This window comes from Bos indicus, chromosome 2 (genome assembly GCF_029378745.1).
Source record: "Bos indicus isolate NIAB-ARS_2022 breed Sahiwal x Tharparkar chromosome 2, NIAB-ARS_B.indTharparkar_mat_pri_1.0, whole genome shotgun sequence".
Taxonomy (NCBI): domain Eukaryota; kingdom Metazoa; phylum Chordata; class Mammalia; order Artiodactyla; family Bovidae; genus Bos; species Bos indicus.
The window spans coordinates 14368570-14393190 of NC_091761.1; the positions used below are offsets into that span (position 1 = coordinate 14368570).

General features: G+C 38.9%; 1 protein-coding gene across 4 annotated transcripts in view; it reads left to right on the plus strand.

Moving 5' to 3' along the window:
- Positions 1–24621, plus strand: part of PDE1A (phosphodiesterase 1A) — a 395971-nt gene that overhangs the window by 328528 nt on the left and 42822 nt on the right. For all 4 annotated transcript variants that reach the window (XM_070802671.1, XM_019969756.2, XM_070802679.1 and 1 more), the window contains 5 exons: positions 2664–2765; positions 2874–2994; positions 16097–16178; positions 18234–18354; positions 19680–19825. In XM_070802671.1, coding sequence (XP_070658772.1) covers positions 2664–2765; positions 2874–2994; positions 16097–16178; positions 18234–18354; positions 19680–19825 — 572 coding nt within the window. The remainder of the gene's footprint in view (positions 1–2663; positions 2766–2873; positions 2995–16096; positions 16179–18233; positions 18355–19679; positions 19826–24621) is intronic.

Below are 24621 nucleotides of genomic sequence, written 5' to 3' on the forward strand. Positions count from 1 at the left end.
TCTGTATGAATATAATAACAAAAGCAACAAAAAGCAAATCAAAGAGACAGTTCCAACATGGAGTCAGAATTGGCTTCCTCCCTGAAGCAATATCACATGATTTATGAGTTGACTTATATATGATTGATGATACGGTAGAATTTAACAAATCCAACACTGTTTCCAAAAGCTATAAAAATGCATTTGCGAGTATAACCTTAATCCTATTTCACCAAGAATTAAAATATGGATAGCTTTTTAAAGACTTGTAGGTTTTCTGTTTACGTATCTATTTCTTCAAGTAACTTTAGTAACCATAAATGCAGCGATTTTTAAATTTTGGCAAGAAAAATTTATAAAGAATACATTTCCTTTGTGTACTAGTTTATTGATATATTATTAGTTGATTATTGATTACACCTAGCATTTACTGATTACTTTGACAAAACAGAATTCAACTGAGTAAATTTTAAAGATCTTACTGACTTTATCCAGCAATTCATGAATTGGGCAAAATCCCATCTAGCAGATAAAAAGGAGCTCCTAATAACTACAAAATGGCAGAATTTTATAAGTAGAAACAGGCAAGACAAGAAAGTTATTCTAGCAAGGATCTGATTGTTTCAGGCAAAGTCAGCTTTTGTGGGGGTATAATAGGAGAGGGCAATGGCACCCCACTCCAGTACTCTTGCCTGGAAAATCCCGTGGATGGAGGACCCTGATAGGCTGCAGTCCATGGGGTCACTAAGAGTCAGGCAAGACTGAGTGACTTCACTTTCACTTTTCACTTTCCTGCATTGGAGAAGGATATGGCAACCCACTCCAGTGTTCTTGCCTGGAGAATCCCAGGGACGGGGGAGCCTGGTGGGCTGCCGTCTATGGGGTCGCACAGAGTTGGACACGACTGAAGTGACTTAGCAGCAGCAGCAGCAATAGGGGTCTATCAGGCAGATTTCCTCCCTAGTGCTGACCAGATAATTGATTGGTTTGAGTTTTCACTCCTGGGGGAGGTTAAAACTATAAATTAGGTATTAAATCTTGGTTTGATGTGGGTTTAGCACAAATACTGCACTTTGGGTCTGTGTTTCTTTTCTCACATTACATCTGCAAACTACAATGTATTTATTAAGTCTTACAGATTTCATAAAGCTTTGCTCTCATTTTTCCTACTTAACATGAAGGTTTTGGTACAGTGGGTATTGTAGCATGGATATCTCATAATTTAGAAGAAAAAATGTAACTGAGAATAATTGTATTAACTTCTTTGATATCTGCCATTCCCTTAATATTTGGGTAAAAGTATATTCTAAGCAGGCTATCCAATATCATGAACAGTAAGTAATCAGAGTATTGTTTTCTCATTGCTGCCATCCTAAAAACCCAGATAAATTGAGCACCCATAATTTTCAGCAAGAATCTCCAATCTGTGTTGTTTTTCAAACAAATCATTCAATCATACCAACTTTAGGTAAAACATCTTTGACACAAGATCATAATTCAAGTTTGCCATACACTTGTAATATAGCTTACTCTACTGGCCACAGAATAAAAATAAAATATGATTTCCAGCATAAGTGACTTGTTTACCTATCTGTACTGAGCAAGCAATGAGTTGTAGAACATGCAAGGCTTTGCTGGGGTTACTCATCTCCTGCTTAGTGTGAGAATGATTTATTCATGCATAGGCTTTGTGATATGGTCACCATGTTTACAGTGTCTTGGTTATGATTTCAACAGTACCAAGAGCTCTGTCTATGATATGTAGGCTCAAGGTCCCCAGAGCTTAAACAGAGAATTCCCAGTCACTGATAGTCTTGATTTCCTGGAGGTCTTATGATAGAAACTTGGTACAATGCAGTGGTCCAACTGCCAGCTTTGGTAGTACTCCTCTTGCGGTTGAGTCTTATCTCTGCTATATACTAGCTGTGTGACTGGGCAAACAACCCAGTCCTCTTGGATTGGAAATAATAGTGCCCCTCACATAGAAAGCACTTAAAACACTGCCTGGATGGAATAAATATTGAATAATGGTGCTAGTTTTACTAATAGTAAATTCTTCCTTTAGAGTGGTTTTTCTCTAAAATTGGTTAGGATCCTTTCTGATATTAATTATTTCTAAAAGTAATATTTAGAAAGTATGAGTGGGGAAGGGTTGTGTGTATGGGAGGGAAAGCATGCAGGTCTTTAAAAGGAGATGTTACATAGCATCATTCACAGATTGCTGTCCTGGCGACATCCTAAAGCCAAACTTCTATAAGCTCTTTGATATTTAAAAATGTAGCATCTTTTCTGCTCATAGCATTAGAAAAAATAAAATGTAATTCTTTTTTTTAAATTTTATTTTATTTTTAAACTTGACAATATTGTATTGCTTTTGCCAAATATCGAAATGAATCCGCCACAGGTATACATGTGTTCCCCATCCTGAACCCTCCTCCCTCCTCCTTCCCCATACCATCCCTCTGGGTCGTCCCAGTGCACCAGCCCCAAGCATCCAGTATTGTGTATCAAACCTGGACTGGCAACTCGTTTCATACATGATATTATACATGTTTCAATGCCATTCTCCCAAATCTCCCCACCCTCTCCCTCTCCCACAGAGTCCATAAGACTCTTAATATTAAATGTTTCACTTGAGAACAAAGAAAAAAGGCCAAACTTTTCTGCTTTTGATGACTCCACAGGGATCTTCGGAACCTAGTGATTGAAATGGTGTTGTCTACAGACATGTCGGGTCACTTCCAGCAAATTAAAAATATAAGAAATAGTTTGCAGCAACCTGAAGGGTAGGTTATAATTTTGTTTTCATATTAAAGATCTGTGGGCTTGGACTTGGAAAAGACTGTGGTTGGTTATTTTGTGCTGATGATGTGAGCATGCCCTTGTTTTGACAGGCTTGACAAAGCCAAAACCATGTCCCTGATTCTCCATGCAGCAGACATCAGTCACCCAGCCAAATCCTGGAAGCTGCACCACCGATGGACCATGGCCCTAATGGAGGAGTTTTTCCTACAGGTGCCTCTTTCACGTTGTCTGGGCAAATGCTTTTGGCAATAGCGGCTGTGCATATTAACATGCATCTTATCTGTACAGAAGCCAGACCTTGTGATGTGACATTACCAACTGGCCACACCACATTCTTGGGACTTCAGGCAGAATTTATTAATCTCTCAGATAAACGTATTAAATAATCCTATGTAGTATTATACATGTTTTAAAGAGGGTCAAGTCTTGGATCTTAGATGCCAAGCTAAGAGAGAAGGAAATGAACAGATTAGAGTTGTTATCAAAAGGTAAAATGCTAGGGTTAGGGTTTTCAAAGACAGAAAATAGCTTTCATCATAAAAAGGGAAAGGGAGGATGTGTAACACTTCTGCATACATCTTTTTGTTTGGAATTTATTTACACATGCATAGCTTCAAGGATGGCTGAGAAATATAGTTTTTAGCTGGATGAACATGTACCTAACTGCAAGAAGCTATTGTTATGTGAAAAAGCAAGCCTGGATATTGTCAACAAAAAATTAATCAATAGCCTATATAAGAAAGAGATGGAAAATTTTATTTGAGTCAAACTGAGAATTATAATCTAGGAAAGTCTCTCAGAGAGTTCTGAGAACTGTTCTGAAGAGGTAAAGGGGGAGGACAGTATATATGTGATTTTGGCAAGAGGGGTGCGTGTAATCAGGTACATGTCTCCACAGAAAGTTGCTGCTAGTCACTAGGAACAGACATCTTGGTTATGCTTTTCTAAGTATGGAAAGATACAAGAATCCGGGTTCATAAGAAATTTCTACTGAAAATATTTAACTGTCTAAGGGCCAGTTCTATCCGTTTCCCTAGAACAAAGTGCCTCATTCTACTCTTCACTCTGAATTCCTTTTAGCGTGTGTTATAAATCAGCAACCACAGTGGCTAATGACTTCTTGAGAACTGGATGGTGGGCAGTATTTATTTTACAATCTCTTCCCTTTGTTGTTGCTGCTGCTGCTGCTGCTAAGTCGCTTCAGTCAAGTCCTACTCTGTGCGACCCCATAGATGGCAGCCAACCAGGCTCCCCCGTCCCTGGGATTCTCCAGGCAAGAACACTGGAGTGGGTTGCCATTTCCTTCTCCAATGCATGAAAGTGAAAAGTGAAAATGAAGTCGCTCGGTCGTGTCTGACCCTCAGTGACCCCATGGACTGCAGCCTTCCAGGCTTCTCCGTCCATGGGATTTTCCAGGCAAGAGTACTGGAGTGGGGTGCCATTGCCTTCTCCACCCTTCCCTTTAGTTCCTAATTTTGACCAAGATTTAGGAGACATTTCATGACCAGTTTGTCCCATGGTGCTAGGAATGCTCATTCCCATGTCAGGCAAGTGTTTCATTGATAACCCACTCAATATACTATTCCTGGACTGTACTCATTAACAGTGGCCAAAAACTTCTGGAACACTTGTCATACTATTCTGTTATAGTTCAGGAAAGGGTTTCATCTTGTTGCTTCTTCCAATACCTAGAGTTACACTTTTATAATCATTGATCCTATAGAACTGAGTATTTGATCAATTGTTTCAAGCTGCCTAATCATTAATTTTATTTGAGTCTCAGCCACACCTTTGGTAACACAAGCAACAATAATCATGAAAAATCAGCAGAATACAAATGATAGACCTAGTAACATTAATAAGTTTATGTGAGTACTTAAGAACTTCCGTTAGGTATGGTCCATATCTCCCCAGGTCACCTGACCAGTCTGTTGTGCACCAATCACTGTCTTTAAGGGAAATGATGTATTGGCATTGTACATAAAGTTCATCAAAGACGGCTGCACATACAAAGCAAGCAGTGGGTCATCTTGACTCCTTGTGACGTTGAAAAAGTTATGTTATTTTCTAAGGAGGGACATGTCTGGTGCCAGAAGGAGAAAAACTCATCTTTATGATTAAGCAGGTATTTCTGCCCCTGGCGTGGTTTGGTTAATGCCTAATGCATGTGTACAATGGACACTTGAGGGGAGGGAAAAGGCCCAAATGGGCAGCAAGAAATTATGTTTAAATTTTCCTTGTATTGCCTTGAAATGTGAATTTTCACTTCATCAACATGGAGAATGACCAGCGTTCTCTACAACATGCATACGTGTTCTTTCCTCTATGGCGTCCCTCTTCTGTCTCTACTCCCACTTGGGGTTCTAGAGTATAGTGCATCAGGTAACTCAGGAACTTTCTACACTTACAATTATAATTTTATTATAAAGAATACAACTCAGAACAGCCAAATAAAGATGCATAAAGGGCAAGGTTTGGAAGGGCCCCAGACATGGAACTTCCATGCTTTCTCCCCATAGAGACAGGGTATGCCACCTTCCTGGTACAGTGTGATCACCAGCCAACATGTGCTGCTCAGCTTTGGGGTCAGGAGTTTTTATGGGGGGCTCATTTCATAGGCATGATTGATTAAATCATTGGCCAATATAATGGAAGTCAATCTCCAGCCCTTCTTTCATACCAGGAGAGCAGGCTGCCCCAGTAATCCTGTGGTTATTCTCTCTGGTGACCAGCTCCATCCTGAAGCAATCTATGGGGTCTCAGCCATTACTCAGACAATTGTTTCATTTTTATTTATTTATTTGACTGGGCCAAGTCTTCGTTGCAGCCTGTGGGATCTCCCTTGTGTCGCGTGGAATCTTTTTTAGTGGTGCGTGGACTCCAGTTGTGATGCATGTAGAAGGGCCCGTTTTTCAGAAGGAATGAAGGAGAGTAATTAGATGAGCTAACTCCCTTAAGTAAGTTGTTTCAAGAAGGCCAAGCTAGTGCATCTTCCCCTCCTTTCACAATTAAATTTCCCTAGAGAATTAGTGATCCCTCAAATTCTACCCTCAGTCTTAGAGTACCCTTCACGCCTGTGGTCAGGAGCTTGCTATGTGCTTGCTGCAGATGTTGCTTCTGAGATTAAAAGCACTTTGGTGAAAGAGGTTTCTCAAGATACCTGTACTTCACCCTTTTTTAATCTTCTTCATTACTTTAAAACTATAGAAATTATTTTGGCTTCAGAGAAAATGCAGAAGTGAAACAAGAAAAATGTGCCATCAAATCACTGGGTTTGACATCTTGTTGACAGCTGTCAGAGCATTTCACTCTGTTAAGGAAGAGTTAAAATAATTAGACATAACTCACTTATTTTATTGTGCTTTGCAGATACTACTTTTTTTGTTTGGTTTTACAAATTGAAAGTTTGTGGCAATCCTGCATACAGCAGGTCATCGTGACATTTTTCTGACAGCGTTTGTTTACCTCATGTCTCTATGTCAGGTTTTGGTAATTCTCACAGTCTTTCATGTTTTTAATTTTTTACTGTTATATATATTTGTTGAGGTTTCTCTGGTGGCTCAGTGGTAAAAAACTCACCTGCCAATGCAGGAGATAGAGTCTCAATCCCTGGGTTGGAAAGATCCCCTGGAGAAGGAAATGGCAACCCACTCCAAGATTCTTGCCTGGGAAATCTCATGGACAGAAGGAGCCTGGCAGGCTACAGTCCATGGGGTTGCAAAAGAGTCAGACACGACTCAGCAACTAAACAATAACTCAGTGGCTAAATATAACAATGTATTTGTTATATATATTTTCACTATTACTATATGTGTTATTATTATATGTATTTGTTATATGTATTATATGATCAGTGACCTTTGATATTACTATTGTAATCATTTCGGGGTGCCACAAACCACTTCTATGTAAGAAGGTGATATTAATTGATAAATGTTGTTTGTGTTCTGACCACTCACTGACTAGCTGGCCATTCCCCTGTCTCTCTCCTTCTCCTTGGGCTTCCCTATTCCCTGAGACAGAACAATATTGGAATTAGACAAATTAACAATCTTATAATGGCCTCAAAGTGTTCACAGGAAAGGAAGAGTTGCATATCTCTCACTTTAAATCAAAAGCTAGAAATGATTAAGCTTAATAGAATATATGCGTTGGTCACTCAGTCGTGTCTGACCCTTTGCGACCCCCACGGACTATAGCCTGCCAGGCCCCCTTGTCCATGGAATTCTCCAGGCAAGAATACTAGAGATTCCCTTCTCCAGGGGATCTTCCCAACCCAGGGATTGAACCCAGGTCTCCCATACTACAGGAAGATTCTTTACCATCTGAGCCATCTGGGAAGCCTAGCTTAATAGAAAAGGCACATCAGAAGCTGAGATGAGCTGAAAGCTGGGCCTCTTTTGCAGATTAGCCAAGTTGTGGATGCAAATAAAAAGTTCTTGAAGAAAATTAAAAGTGCTACTGCAGTGAACACATGAATGATGAGAAAGCAAAATAGTACTGATATGGAGATGATACATTATTGATATGGAGAAAGTTTTAGTGGTCTAATTAGATCAAAAAAGCCACAACATTCCCTCAAGCCAAAGCCTAATCCAGAGTAAGGCTCTAACTCTCTTCAAATCTATGAAGCCTGAGAGGGGAGGAAGCTACAGAAGAAACGCTCGAAGCTAGCAGAGGCTGGTTCCTGAGGTTAAAGGAAAGAAGCCATCTCTGTAACATAAAAGTGTGAAGTGAAGCAGTAAGTGCTTCAAGATACCCAGAAAATCTAAGTAAGACAATTAGGAAGGAAGGTTGCTTCATTAAACAACAGATTTTCAATGTAAGGAAACAGTTTTCTATGGGAAGAAGATGACATCTAGGACTTTCATAGCTAAAGAGGAAGTACATGACTGGCTTCAAAGCTTCAAAGGCTGACTCACTTGTTAGGGGCTAATGCAATCGGTGACTTAAAGTTGAAGCCATGGCTCACTTACTGTTCTGAAAATCCATAGGGCCCTTAGTGTTAGTCGCTCAGTCGTATCCGTCTCTTTGCAACCCCATGGACTGTAACCTGCCAGGCTCCTCCATCCATGAGATTTTCCAGGCAAGAATACTGGAGTGGGTAGTCATTTCCTTTTCCAGGGGATCTTCCCAACCTAGGTATCAAACCTGGGTCTCCCACATTGCAGGCAGACTATTTACCATCTGAGCCACCAGGGAAGCCCTTAAGAATTATGCTAAGTTTGTCCTACCTGTACTCTATAAATGGAACAATAAAGCCTGAGTGACAGCACATCTATTGACAATATGCTTTACTGAATATTTTAAGGCCATTGCTGAGACCCATTGCTCAGGAAAAGATTCCTTTTAAATTATTACTGTTTGTTGGCAATGCACCGGTTATCTGAGAGTTTTGATGGAGATGTACAAGATAATGTTGCTTTCATGCCTGTTAACACAACATCCATTCTGCAGCCATGGATCAAGGAATAATTTCCACTTTCAAGTCTTGCTATGTAAGAATTATATTTCATAAAACTATATCTGCCATAGATAGTGATTCCTCTGATGGATCTGAGCAAAGCACTTGAAAACCTTCTGGAAATAATTCACTATTCCAGATGTCATTAAGAACATTTGTTATTCATATAAAAAGTCAAGATATTGATATTAACAGGAGCTTAATAAAAGTTGATTCTAACCCTCAGGGATGATTTGGAGGAGTTCAAGACTTCAGTGGAGGAAGTAACTGTAGATGTGGAAATAACAGGAAAGTTAGAATTAGATGTGAAGCCTGAAAATGTGACTGAATTGCTGCAATATCATAATAAGACTTTAATTCATGAGTTGCTTCTGAAGGATGAGCAAAAAAAGTGATTTCTTGATATGGAAACTATTCATGGCGAAGATGCTGTGAAAATTGTTGAAATGACAACAGAGGATTTAGAATATTATGTTAAGTTTATAATAGTTGATAAAGCAGTGGCAGAGTTTGAGAGGGTTGACTTCAATTTTGAAAGAATTCTGCTATGGGTAAAATGCTGTCAAACACCACCACATGTTACAGAGATACCATTCATGAAAGGAAGAGTCAATTGATGTGCCACATTCATTGTGTTCTTATTTTAAGAAATGGCACAGCCACCCCCAACCTTTAGCCACTACCACCCTGATCAGTAAGCAGCCATCAGTACTCAAAACTCTCCACTAGCAAAAAGATTACAATTCACTGAAGACTCAGATGATGGCTAAAATTTCTATCAATAAAGTATTTTTAAATTAAGCTATGTATATTGCTTTTTTAGGCATAATGTAAGTACACAATTATTAGACTACATTAGACTACAGTATGATATAAACATAACTTTTATATACACTAGGAAACAAAAAAAAACTCGTAGCTCACTTTATTACAATGCTTGCTTTGCGCTAGGAAACATAAAAACTCATATAGCTCACTTTATTACAGTGCTTGCTTTATTTTGGTGGTCCGAAACCCAACCTAGAATATCTCCAAGGTATGTGTATTAGTTCTTTGTTATGCCTTTCAAAGAAGAAATTCCAACAACCCCCAAGGGAATTGCTATCAGGCCTGAGCACATCAGGCTACTTGAGTTTCCAAGTTGATGGAACCACTTTCTCAACCTCTACCTACAGGCTCATCTCCAAGAAAAGATGCATTGATTCAGGGGCATAACTAAGTTGTTGGCTAAATAATTGAGTTTAGTAGTCTCTGTTCTGCTCTATTCAGTCGCTAAATCAAGTCCAGCTCTTTGCAACCCCAGGGACTACAGCATGCCAGGCTTCCCTGTCCTCACTAGCTCCTAGAGTTTGATCAAATTCACATCCATTGAGTCTGTGATGCTATCTAACCATCTCATCCTCTGCTGCCCTCTTCTCCTCCAGCCCTTCATCCTTCCCAGCATTAGGGTCTTTTCCAATGAGTCAGCTCTTCACATCAGGTAGCCAAAATTAGGAGTTTCAGCATTAGTCCTTCCAATGAATATTTGGGACTGATTTCCTTTGGAAAGATTGGTTTGGTCTCCTTGCTGTCCAAGGGACTCTCAGGAGTGTTCTCCAGCACCATAACACAAAAGCATCAGTTCTTTGGTGCTCAGCCTTCTTTATGGTCCAATTCTACATCAGTACCTGTCTACTAGAAAAACAATAACTTTGACTATATAGACCTTTGCCAGTAAAGTGATATCTCTGTTTTTTAAGATGCTGTCTAGGTTTGTGATAACTTTCTTTCCAAGGAGGAAGCATCTTTTAATTTCATGGCTCCAGTCACTGTTTGCAGTAATTTTGGAGCCCAAGAAAATAAAATCTGTCACTATTTCCACTTTTCCCCCTTCTATTTGCCATGAAGTGATGGGACCAGATGCTATGATCTTAGTTTTTGAATGTTGAGTTTTAAGCCAGCTTTTTCACTCTCCTCTTTCACCCTTATCAGGAGGTTCTTTAATTCCTCTTCATTTTCTGCCGTTAGGGTGGTATAATATGAATATCTGAGGTCATTGATATTTATCCCAGAAATCTTGATTCCAGCTTGTGATTCATTCAGCTTGGCATTTTGCATGATATGCTCTGCACACCTAGGGCTTCCCAGGTAGCACAGGGGTAAAGAATCTGCCTGTCAATGCAAGAGATGCTGGTTCAGTCCCTGAGTCAGAAAGATCCCCTGGGGGAGGGCATGGAAACCCACTCCAGTACTCCTGCTGGAAAATTCCATGGACAGAGGAATCTGGCAGGCTACAGTCCATAGCGTCACAAAAAGTCGGACATGACTGATCACTTACATATACACTCTGCATGTAAGTTAAATATACAAGGTGACAACATACAGCCTTGTTGTACTCCTTTCCCAATTTTGAGCCTCTCCATTGTTCCATGTCGAGTTCTAACTGTTGCTTCTTGGTCTACATACAGGTTTCTCAGGAAGCAAGTAAGGTGGACTCATATTCCCACCGCTTTAAGAATATTTCACAGTTGTGATCCACACAGTCAAAGACTTTAGTGTAGCAAATGAAGCAGAAGTAGATTTTTTTCTGGAATTCGCCTGCCTTCACCATGATCCGACGAATGTCGGCAATTTGACCTCAGTTCTTCTGCCTTTTCTAAACCCAGCTTGTACATCTGGAAGTCCTCAGTTCATGGACTGCAGAAGCCTAGCTTGAATGATTTTGCGCGTAACCTTGCTAGCATGTGAAACGAATGCGATTGTGCAGTAGTTTGAACATCCTTTAGCATTGCCCTTCTTTGGGACTGGAATGAAAACTGACTTTTTCCAGCCTTTTGGCCATTGCTGATATTTCCAAATTTGCTGATATATTGAGTGCAACACTTTAACAGCATTATCTTTTAGGATTTTAATGGCCTAGGGACCTAAAATTTTGCATCAGTCACTTGTCTGATTCAATGCATCAGAATATACATGTATTCAGGAAGTTTTTTTTATTTTTAAAAGTATTTTTTTGGCCTCCTATGGTTAGCATCCTCAAATGAAAGCACAACCTCCAGAAATATATAAATCAGTTGACTTATACAGTGTCTATTGCTTTTGACCCTGGATTCACTTTAATGAAAAGTAAATGTTCCCTATTCAGGGACAGAGTAAGAAAATTGTTAAGTTTGTCAAACTCATCTTCAGGGATCCTGACTCTCTCTTTACATATCTTTCTCTTTCCCTTAGGAGTCTCCCTTGTCTTCTAGGGTTCCTGGTTCCCTCAGAGTCTGGCTGCAGGGCCCCCTACCAATCTTGTGCTTATGGCCTTTATTCACCCTAAAGAATAAATAACACTTTGAAATATTTATAAATAAATAATTAACTCACCTTAGCATTCAATGTGCTTAGCAGTGGAAGTTTAATATTCTAAATCAATTGTGCAGTACAAGAAGCAAGTATAATATAAAATCTCCTACTTCATCTGTAGGAAGATCAACCCTGCATACGTTTGTCAAATGCCTAAGTCCCATATGAAAATTTTAGCATCCAGCATTTTATGAAATTTAGTTCATGGAAAATAAATCATCACAATGCTTTTTTAAGGCCCAAATGATCATTTTCAGGTCAAGGAATTTAAATGGTATAAATCTACATCTTTTAAAATATCACCAACACTTTAACTAATAAAAGCAATTAATCATCTTTGTATATGTCAATTAGGAATTTACAGTATAACATTTCCCATGAAGCGTATAAGTAGCTTTATTTCTATTTTAATAATAGTAATGTTGTTTTGGAGAAGGAAATGGCAACCCACTCCGGTGTTCTTGCCTGGAGAATTCCAGGGACGGGGAAGCCTGGTGGGCTGCTGTCTGTGGGATCGCACAGAGTCAGACACGACTGAAGTGACTTAGCAGTAGCAATGTCGTTTTATTTAACAAGCTATTAATGATATTATTCTTTTACTTTATTCTCAACATGTTAAAATAAAATTCATAAGAGTCTTTCAATCAAGCCCTCATACAGATTGTCTTATTGCTATTTGTAGTCCCAAAGTCTCCCTTTCATTCAGGTTTGAAGCATAAGCCTCATCTTTAACTTATCCCAAGCCACCCCATGCTGCGTACAAATTAATGTTTCAGAAACAGAATTCCTGTTACGTTAATTCCATCTAGGAAATAGAAAGGGAAAGCCAATGCCCCAGTCCATTAGAAGTAAATTAAGTGCTAATCCTTTCTCTTGCAGTTTAACATCATCCAAGATATGCATCAGTTCAGTTCAGTTCAGTCGCCCAGTCATGTCCGACTCTTTGCGACCCCATGAACCACAGCAGCCAGGCCTCCCTGTCCATCACCAACTCCCGGAGTTCACCCAAACTCATGTCCACCGAGTCGGTGATGCCATTCAACCATCTCATCCTCTGTCGTCCCTTTCACCTCCTGCCCTCAATCTTTCCCAACATCAGGGTCTTTTCCAATGAGTCAGCTCTTTGCATCAGGTGGCCAAAATATTGGAGTTTCAAGCTTCAGCATCAGTCCTTCCAATGAACACCCAGGACTGATCTCCTTTAGGATGGACTGATTGGATCTCCTTGCAGTCCATGGGACTCTCAAGAGTCTTCTCCAACACCACAGTTCAAAACCATCAATTCTTCGGCTCTCAGCTTTCTTTATAGTCCAACTCTTGCATCCATACATGATCACTGGAAAAACCATAGCCTTGACTAGACAGACCTTTGTTGGCAAAGTAATGTCTCTGGTTTTTAATATGCTGTCTAGGTTGGTCATAACTTTCCTTCCAAGGAGTAACCGTATTTTAATTTCATGGCTGCAGTCACCATCTGCAATGATTTTGGAGCCCAGAAAAATAAAGTCTGACACTGTTTCCACCGTTTCCCCATCTATTTGCCATGAAGTGATGGGACCAGATGCCATGATCTTAGTTTTCTGAATGTTGAGCTTTAAGCCAACTTTTCTTTTTTTTTTTTTTTATTTTATTATTATTTTTTTTTAAGCCAACTTTTCACTCTCCTCTTTCACTTTCATCAAGAGGCGCTTTAGTTCTTCTTTGTTTTCTGCCATAAAGGTGGTGTCATCTGCATATCTGAGGTTATTGATATTTCTTCTGACAATCTTGATTCCAGCTTGTGCTTCTTCCAGCCCAGCATTTCTCATGATGTACTCTGCATATAAGTTAAATAAGCAGGGTGACAATATACAGCCTTGACGTACTCCTTTTCCTATTTGGAACCAGTCTGTTGTTCCATGTCCAGTTCTAACTGTTGCTTCCTGACCTGCATATGCATCACACACCATACATACCTCTAATTTGCAGGTGCTTTTGCTATTATGAACTATGATTTTTGTTGTTGTTGTTCAGTTGCTGAGTCATGTCCAACTCTTTGTGACCCCATGACTGCAGCACCCAGGTTCCCTTGCCCTCCAGTATCTTAATGAAGTTTCCTTAAATTCATGACCATTGAATCAGTGATGCTATCTAACCATCTCTGATTTTTATTAGTTAATATTACTGACTACTGACTATATATTAGGTAGTGTCCTTAAACTTCATATAAATTATCTTAGACAACCTCAGGATAACTCTATTAGACGAAGTTTGCTGGGAGAGGTCACAGAAATTCTTTCTCTATTTTCTGTAAGTTGTGACATAGTGAAACATTCCTGTTTGTAGCTCCTTGGCCTACTAATTCTTTGGTGACCATATCTAGATCTTCCCAAGCAAGTCTGATTTCAAACTTTCTGCCCCTCATAATCAGAGGCATGGTTCAGAGGAATTGCAGCAGAAAATATATCAGTAAAAACTTTAAAGCCACATATTGACATACTGTAAAGATCATGATGAAAAGATGTTAGAGAAAGCAAAGGAAACTGAAGTTCTCAGACAGGTGTTGCCTTGTAACATGGGCTCTGCCACTAAATGCAGGCCACTCCCTTTTGTCCCCTGATCTTAGGACTAGATCGTATGTCCTAACAGTGGTCTTATGGGGCTTCCCTGGTGGCTCAGATGATAAAGAATCCACCTGCAATGTCAGAGACCCAGGTTCAATCCTTGGGTCGGGAAGATCTCCTGGAGGAGGGCATGGCAACCCACTCCAGTATTCTTGACTGGAGAATTCCATCTGTCCTCTCCCCTCTTCGAGAGGATACTCTTGAAGTATCCTCTCTCTTCTTGGAAATCTCCTTGAATGCAAAGAGCCAGTGTTTGATAAACCTTATCATAATTAATGGCTTCCCAGGTGGCACTAGTGGTAAAGTATCCACCTGCCAAAGCAGGAGACACAAGAAATGCAGGTTCTGTCCCTGGGTTGGGAAGATCTCCTGGAAGAGGAAATAGCAACCCACTCCAGTATTCTTGCCTGGAAAATGTCAAGGCCAGAGAAGCTGGGCAGGCTACTGTCCATGGGGTCATGAAGAGTCTGACATGACTAAGCAACTGAGCATGCGGTCACTATCATAGTAAAAAAGTTTTGCCCATAGTAGCCACCTTTAAATCTATTATCTCTTGTGATATTTAGCCCAAACAAAAATGGAGTTCTTTAATATTTGTGCTCAATTAATTTACAATTGATAAGATCACATAGTAAAAAATCATTGATATTTCAATTTTCTCTGATAAGACTACATTAAAATAAGATTTATGCAAACAGTAGCTCAGTTCATAAAGAATTTGCCTGCAATGCAGGAGACCTCGGTTCAATTCCTGTGTCAGGAAAATGTGCTGGAGAAGGGATAGGCTACCCACTCCAGTATTCTGGGGCTTCCCTTGTGGCTCAGCTGGTAAAGAATCTGCCTGCAATGTAGGAGACCTGGGTTCGATCCCTGGGTTTTGAAAATCCCCTGGAGAAGGGAGAGGCTACCCACTACAGTATTCTGGCCTGGAGAATTCCATAGACAGTATAGTCCATGGGGTCACAAAGAGTCAGACACGTCTGAGTGATTTTTACTCACATGCAAACAGAATGCAAGAATATTGAATATGTTCCTCATTACTTGCTGTGGGAGTTTTAGTAAAACTTGGTTTATAGGTAGAAAGATCTTTCAAAATGCTCATACACTTAAAAAAAAAGTGTTTATTTATTTGACTGTACTGGGTCTTAGTTGCAGCATATGAGTTCTTAGATGTGGTATTGGGATCCAGTTCCCTGAGCAGGAATCAAACTCAGGCCCTCTGCTTTGGGAGTGTGGTGCCTTAGCCACTAGACCACCAAGCTGCTGCTGCTTAGTCGCTTTAGTCACGCCCTACTCTGTGCGACCCTGTGGACTGCAGCCTGCCAGGCTCCTCTGTCCATGGGATTCTCTAGGCAAGAGTACTAGAGTGGGTTTTCATGCCCCGCTCCAGGGGATCTTCCTGACCCAGGGATCAAACCTGGGTCTCGCATATTGCAGGCGGATTCTTTACTGCTGAGCCAAGGAGGTCCCTCTTTAGTTTAAAAAGCAGTCCAATCATGAATTATTGATACTGAAGATCTGCTGATATTATTTGGCATTGCAGGGAAAAAGCAGAAAATTCATGAGCTGGATTGTCAAATGCCAAATAACACACCAAGATGACTAGTTTATGGTGACTTTAGAAAATTCCAAAGAACAAAGGTTTATCTCTCTAGAATACCAATGCAGAATCTTCAGGTGCTGAAAATGTTCATGTTATTTTACTTCTGCAATGTGTGCCTTATACAACACATCCCCAAAAGGACACCAACTCAGTAAAGTTATATGAACTTGAATAACAGCTTTTGGTTTTATAATAAATACACAAAGCCAATTAAGAAATAAAATATGCAACTTTTTAAGGCTTTTTATCTAAGCTGCTCTTATCTTAGTTTCTCCATACCAAGTCTATACTAATGGGCGTTTCTTTCTGTAGGGAGATAAAGAAGCTGAATTAGGGCTTCCATTTTCCCCGCTTTGCGATCGGAAGTCAACGATGGTGGCCCAGTCCCAAATAGGTAATACTGACAACTGGTGGTCGTGGAGAGCGAGTGTGAGCCTGTTAGTTTTCAAATGGATACACAATGTTGTTCACTCATGAAAATCCACTCCATATGCATGATAAATTTAATCTTTAGACTGATCTATATGGGGGTGAATGGTAAGAATTTTGAAACGTTCTCACAAAATGAATCAACAGAGCACGGTTAGTAAATAATTGTTATTCTTTTTGTAATCCTTTTATAAAATACAGAGCTTTCTTCTCTTTCTGTGCAAGAGACAGCATTTTTTGTTGTTTTGTTGCTGATTATTTTCTGTAATTTAATTCTTTATATATGGAATAATCCAATGAAAATATTAATGTATCCGTTCTGTTATCACTAAATTTGAATAATATGCCTAATGTACTAGCTCATAGTCTTTTGGGAAAAAAATTCTTAGGATATGAATATGTTAGGGAAACCAACAACAGGAAATTTGTAAAATGATATTGCTCCCAACCTTGTTTATTCTTTTCATTTGTGTTTATGTTGGGAACTTCAAATCCAGCCCATGATTAAAACGTATTATTGCTATTGTTAATATATGAAAATGGTATTCCCTGGGCCAGCACCTTCGTTTCTGGCATATATGACCAATAAATGAAAGACTCACCGCCTTACTGCTGTAGTTGGTCCTGCACCACCTCCTCCAAAGTGGTGATCACCTGTCAGAAAGCTTCTTGCTCTCACCTTTCCCCCTTCCTACCCGTGTTCCAATAGCTGTTTCCCTAACTGCCATAACACAGGTGCCTCTCATCATTTACAAGGTGTGAACATGGCAGGTTAAGGGCCTCTGGGGGCAGACTGAGAAAAATTAAGTTTCTGAGGCTTGTTGCTGTCCTGTAATTGCTGCCATGTTAGTAAAGGTGACTCATTTGACAGTCTCTAGATCCCAAGCATTTAAAACCATAGCCAAAACTCGAAAGAACACCCTGGTGGTCAATTAACATCGACTTAACTTGGAGTCATCAATTAAAACACAAAACTACTGAGGTTTTTTGAATTAAAAATGTACCTTAATATACACTATGGTGAATCCAATTATTTGAAATGGGAATTACTTTATCCAAGTTTCTGATGAATAGGATATTTTTTAAATGTAGATATTTCCCAGGACACTGTCATTTAAAAAGCATCCCCACAGTGTTCTCTTATATTCAGATGATGGTCTGTTGCTTCGTTATGTTTAAGGCAACAAACATTTGATTTCCAGCACCACACTTCTCCTGGGCCCTCGGGTGTTGAATGTACACAGAGCTTGTCTTCTTCTCCACCTAAACCCAGGTAGTAAATGCTCCCTGGAGGACCACGCCCCATTCTCTGTGTGTCATTTTCTAGTTTGATGACTACTGTAAATGTGAAAGTCTTTATGCAGTCCTGACAACTCAAAGTGGTGGGATTAATGCTGTCTCCCAGAGATGTTACTGTTCCCTGACAGATTTAACAGAATATACCCACGCTCTGTGAACTAACATTTTATATCCTGAGAATAATAAACAGCTATATGAAATATTATCTCACTGACAGAAAGCTCTGACTGATATAGTATGAGAAAAAAAAAAAGTGGTTGCCTTTCTGTGGCTTGAAAAAACATTTCAACTATTTAGTTTCTTTGGAGTTTGGATATTATTTCTTGTTAGTCAATAACAAAATTCAACAAACAAGTGAGGATTTTGTAGAAAGGAGAGTGATCCCTCTCATTAACAGCGAAAAACAAATAGACTCTGGTTAGTCTGAAATTATTGTTAACAATAATATGAGGCTGAATATTAACAGGAAACAGTACACTTGAGCTAGCAAGTTTAAATTGTATCCCATTTTCACTGCTTGAGAGAGGATTTTGTAGAGCAGTTAAACTCTCCTAAAGATTGTGTTATTGGATTAAAATTAATTGCAAGGGGTAAACTAAGCCAACATTGTAGTTGAAAATTGCTATCAGGAGCATTAGAGACTGAATTATTACTAATTTAGAATTTAGGAAATTATAACACTTGACTTTATTGATATTTATTTATGTTTTTGCTTTTGTAGGTTTCATTGATTTCATAGTAGAACCAACATTTTCTCTTCTGACAGACTCAACAGAGAAAATTATTATTCCTCTTATAGAGGAAGACTCGAAAACCAAAACTCCTTCATATGGAGCAAGCAGGTTTGATTGTTTTCCTTTTATGTGTCTTTTCTCTTTTACTTATAATTATCTTTATTATTCCTTACATTAAGCAGGAAATTCTTAGAAGAATTACTAGGTAGTATTGCCACCTAATGGCTCTATAATATATTGCATCTGCCTTTGAAATTAGGAACTTGATGTTCCTAATCAAGAAAAAATATCCAAGTTTAATACTAAGGAGTATTACAGAATCGTATTCAGTACTCAGGAGAATAAATATTATTTTAATTTTTATTGAAATGTATGAGTTATATCCTGGATATATTAACATATCCAATCATGGTAAGCAGTTGGGAGAGGGGAATTGTGTTGTACAGCCCACTTGTATATCTAGAAAGATGCCTACTTCAAAGTTAGCCTTTTAGATGACATGAATACAATTGATCTGGATAATGTGTAATAGTAAAGTCCATTTATATACAATTTAAAACATTTCAATCTAGATTTTTTTTATTGGTAAATGTGTTAAAGGATATTATTTAAAACGTCCAGTTGCAGAAAAATTATGCTAAATTCTTGCCCATATGAACATATGCTGCTGCTGCTGCATCACTTCAGTCGTGTCCGACTCTGTGCGACCCCATGGACTGCAGCCTACCAGGCTTCTCCATCCATGGGATTCTCCAGGCAAGAACACTGGAGTGGGTTGCCATTTCCTTCTCCAATGCATGAAAGTGGAAAGTGAAAGTGAAGTCGCTCAGTCGTGTCTGACTCTTAGCGACCCCATGGACTGCAGCCTACCAGGCTCCTCAATCCATGGGATTTTCCAGGCAACAGTACTGGAGTGGGGAGCCATTGCCTTCTCCCATATAAACACATAGCTGTTCCTAATAACATACCAACAGGGTCCTTAAATGTTGCCCTAGTGAAGAAACAGAGGGGATGTTCTACCTGAGAAAGATCCAGGTTAGCCTGGCGATCAAATGATGGAAGGAGGGGCAGGGACGGTTATCTGACTCCAGAGACACCTGGTGTCTCTTTTGTGATGTTCACCAGTGGCCTCACGACTAAGTCAGCTTGTCTCAAGATTCTGCTCCTCTCTTTAGGCCTCACCCACTGCCATCCCCACCCCATAACACATGCTATGGGATTATGACCTGCTGCTCTGGCCCTGTCCACGAGGGGAGGAAGGTGAGCAGCACTGGGCCTAAGCTGCTGCCTTTCCTGCTTCTCCAGCTGGTTTTGTAAAGTGTTTCAGGCTTTGCTTCCTCGTCTCATATTCTGCCCTTGGCATTTTCTGGTTTCTTTGGTGTTACTATTAGCTCAATAATCTATATGTTATCTCATGTTGCTGATTCCTTTAGACGATCAAATATGAAAGGCACCACCAATGATGGAACCTACTCCCCCGACTACTCCCTTGCCAGCGTGGACCTGAAGAGCTTCAAAAACAGCCTGGTGGACATCATCCAGCAGAACAAAGAGAGGTGGAAAGAGTTAGCTGCTCAAGGTACAGTTTATGAGGCCTTCCTCCATCCCTCCCTGTCCTAATGCCTCCTCTGAGATGCTGGATTGTGTTTCTCCCTAGATTTCCTCTTTTACAAAATATGAAAGCTCTTAGAGGTATTTATAATTTGGCTATTCATAAGAAAATTGGTTTGACTGTTAAATATAAAGAAATTCTGCTCTGTGTGTGCCATGTAGGCTGTAGAGGTATTGACGTGGGTGACAGTGAAGTGGATGTGAAGGAAGGCTGGGACAATGAAAGAGTGGCAAAGTTTTACATGGCATAGCATCCTCCTGTCCATTTCTAGAGGTGCTTTTGATCCTGTGTTTCAGCTTTCCAAATAGATTTTGTGTTGCACTAGGAAAGCAAGACTTTGTGTCAGAGATTTTTTTTTTTTTTTTCAGTTTTACTAAGTTATTTCTTTGGCTGACAGTTTCACTCATGAGTTGGAAAGGTCATTTGTAATCTGCTACTGAAGAAATATGTCCCTGGCATATCATAGGTGCTTTAAAGTTATTTATTAAATGTGTTTTTGAATCAAAGAGTGAATGAATAAACTTCGCTTTGAATCTATTTATTCAGAAGGGAAAACAAATGACCATATTCTCAGAAATAGGAGACAGGAGGGAAACAAGATTTCTGAAACACCTCCTATGTTCCAGGCATTTTACATGTATTATCCTATTTCCTTTTACAACTGTCTTTTGAAGTGGAAAATATTACGCTCATTTTACAGTCTGGAGATAGAAGATCATACAGCTTCTAAGTGCTAGAGTCAAAACTGATTCTCTACCCAAGGTTTTTCCCACTGCATGCTATTATACTGTCCCATATCTTTCAAGAAAGTATGAAATATTTGAGTTGAATATGAGTTAAAATAATATGAGTTGAAATATTTATATTCATATAAAATAATATGAGTTGAAATATTTATATTCAACAAATCCAATAATTCAATTGACCAAAATGCACTCTTCTCTAAGAAAGTTTTAACTAAAATAAACAGTGAACCCCAAACATCAATCCATCACTTAGAATCTATTTGTAATAAAGGAAGCTCTGTGTCAGAATTGGATTAAGTACTACAATTGCTCTCTTTCTAATTAACTTTATTGTGTTGTACACAGAGGTAAATTTTAGATTTGCATGAAGTTCTCAACTTACATTTCTGACATTGAGTAATAATAACTCAGTCCTGCAGGTATAAAATGTAGAACCAAGATTTGAACATAGGAAGTCTGGCTTTAAGCAAATTAAAATCATAGAGCATTTTAATAATATAATTTCCAAGGGTACTTATGTAGAGCATTCGTTTGAATAAAGAAACTTACGTTGAATTTTATTTATAAAATTACATACTTGGTTTCTATTTCCAATGCAATGGTAAACTAGATAAACTTAAAGAAATATGGTGAAAAACAACTAGCAATGCTGGATGAAATATTGCTGAAAAGAAATTGGCACCCGTGGTGAAAGTCAAAGTGTTAGTTGTATCTGACTCTGCGAACCCACAGACTGTAGCCCACCAGGCACCTCTGTCTGTGGAATTCTCCAGGCAAGAATACTGGAATGGGTAGCCATTTCCTTCTCCAGGGGATCTTCCTGACTCAGAGATTGAACCCAGGTCTCCAGCACTGCAGGCAGATGCCTTACCATCTGAGCCACCAGGGAAGACCTGGCACCCAAAGGACCTGTTCAAATAAAGATAAAACAGAAATTCAGAGAAATACAGGAACTCTGGAGCCAGATCTCTCCTGAGGGCATCTGTTTACTGAAGTCATGGGTTTGCAGACTGAATTTACTACCACATTGGGTTTATGCCAGAAGTGCAAATTTGGTTTTACATTTAAAAATTCTATTACTGCACTCATCATCTTAATGTAAAAGGAGAAACATATAAGACCTCAAGAGACGCAGAAAGAACATTCAAGAAAATTCAGTATCCATCCACTTTTTAAATTCAGAGGAACATTCCTAATCTACTATTTTTGTTTTCCCACTTGTGTGGCCTTCATTCTTACTGCTTGAGGTTTATTTTTTATCCCAATATATTTCTTTATGGTTTGAAATATTTGTACTCTATTCCTATTATTTCCATAATTAGAAAATGTTAAATCTAATAATAATAGTAATCAATAATCAATAGTAAATAACAGAAAAGTTAACCAGTAAGTTTACCTTTCTACCAAACAACAGAAAAACCTTAAAACAATTTTTAACTGATATTTTATTTTTAAAAGTTTTAGAAATAGACTTTATATTTAGTAATTAAAATTTAAAACATCTTGAAATTCAAGAAGACAATGTCTTTTTAACATTGTTTTGAAAAATCAAGCTCATGCAGGAAGACCCCTCCAGGGTTCTTCCTCTGCCAGCCAGATATGTTCCTCAGATGACCATAGGAGAGCTATATCAGACCTTCCAGGTCCATTTGATTGCTGGGAGTTTTTTTTTGTTAAATCCTGATGGTCTAGCAGTTACTCTAAACTTGGACCACAATCTCAAGCTTGCAAATGTGGGGTTTCCACATTTGTTCAAATCCACCACTTTATATTGGAGAAACTTTTTTTTTTTTTTTTTTTCTGTCTTATCCCAACAAATTGCGTCTACCTGTGACAGCAAAGCTGGTTTCCATTCTCAAGCTGGTGTTGGTGGGGAGGTTGAGAGCAGTTCCAGGCAAGAAGGTCCAGATTCCTGCCGTTTGTACCAGAATCTCCAGGAATTTTTCAAGAATAAATGCTTCTCAAAGTGTCGTGTTGCCTTGATTGATTTCCAGTGTGATGGAATAATTGCTTTTGTCCATGTTTTCCAATGCTGTGCTTCTTTTCTGTGCAGGCCAACTGAAGTCCTCTCTCTCCACATGGGTTTTGGGAAAATTAAATAAGTTGATTTATATAATTTTCTTACAGGTACCTGAAATAGTAGCCATTACATGAATTGGCTTTTATTATTGTACTTATTCCTTACTGTGCTTCTGCTATGTGTTCTAGGAATTAGGAGTACAGTAAAAAACAAACAAAACAAAACAAAAAACCTAGAGACACTTACCTTCATGAAAGAATTCAACTTAGGAGCAAGATTACAATTTTAAATAAGGTGCATAGGAAAGATTTTACTGAGAAGGTAATAATGTCAAAATACATGAAGGAGGTTAGAAAGACCTATGAGGAGGTCTGGTATAAGGGGTTGGGAAATAAGTTTTCAGACAGAGGAAATGACCAGCACTGGGGGGTGGAGCTTGGCTGACATGCGAGAAATAACAGGAGGCGAATGAAACAGGGAAATTAGGCAAGTGGGAATAATGTAGGCATGTGGTAGATGGTAACGTGATGCTGCGTCATTGGTTTGGGTCCAAGAGAGAAAGGAAACCCAATATATTTTAAAGAAGAAAACTAAAATGATACAAACTGAAATTTTAAAAGGATTGCTCTGACTACAGAATGGAAACTATTATGTTTGTTACGTAAAAATGAGAGTGGTGAGAAGGAGGCAAGAAGCTGCTGTTCATGACCCAGAACAAAGATGTGGGCTCGTTACGGGTAATAGCGGTGGAGGGACAGTGTCTAAACTGTGGATACCTGATCCAATAGGCACGAGTGGGAAGGGACAGCACAGAGATTGGATTCTGGATATATTCTGAAAGTAGAACTGGGAGAATTTGTTAATAGATTAGATGTGCCATATGAAATCCATAGAAGAGTCGAGAATAATGCCAGTTTTCGGTTTTCTTAAATGTTAACCGTGTATGAGTAAATTTCTATAATCATTTTGCAGAACACTTTGGCATTCTCTAGCAAAGCTGAGGATGCAATGCTGTATTTCCCCCAAATCTCACTTGTATGTTTTTACCTTAGAGAGGCTTTTGCTCATGTGCATCAGAAGACATAAAACGTTCATTGCAGCATTGTTCATGAGTGCAAAAAACCTAAAAACGGTGGCAAAATGGATTCATAAACTGTGATTCTTACTCATGTTCATACAGCTGTTAATATAAGCCTTCATTGTGAATATTAACAGGGATGAAAGACACAAATAATATTAAGCAAAATATGCAGCTGTTGTGTAATATAGCAAGACACCATTTATAGAAAGTTTACAAAACTGAAAACTGAATAATAGGTTTTAGAATACACACTAAAGAATGATAGGGGAAAATATTCATCATTGTTCTAGGGAAAGGATGGAGAATTTATTTAGGAGTTAGTAATATTTTATTTCTTTAGTTGAGTTCTAAGTGAACACCGATGTTCATTTGGTTATGCCTAACATACATGCTTTATATATATATAATATAATCCATTTTTATGAATAGAGTATTTCATAATAAAAGATTTTTAAATGTGATCTGCTGCAAAAACACAGCAACCAAAACAGTCTTCTGTTTTGGAGTCAGTGTGTATCAGATACTGCCATTGTAATTTCCCATTGCCATCACCTCTGGTCTGAAATATACTGAAGATGAAGGTTTCCTTATTATAATTGCATTAAGATGAAAAAAATCAGGTTATATGATGCTGAGAACTTTGGAATATTAGTTAAACATCAAGGTTCTGAGCAAATGTTTAATCATCATTATGCTACCTCTGGGCTTCCCCGGTGGCTCTGATGGTAAAAGTGTCTGCCTACAATGCAAAGGACCCAGGTTCGATCCCTGGGTCAGGAAGACCCCCCTTGAGAAGGAAATGGCAACCCATTCCAGAACTCTTGCCTGGCAAATCCCATGGACGGATGGAGGAGCCTGGTAGGCTACAGTCCATGGGGTCGCAAAGAGTCGGACATGACTGAGAGACTTCACTTTC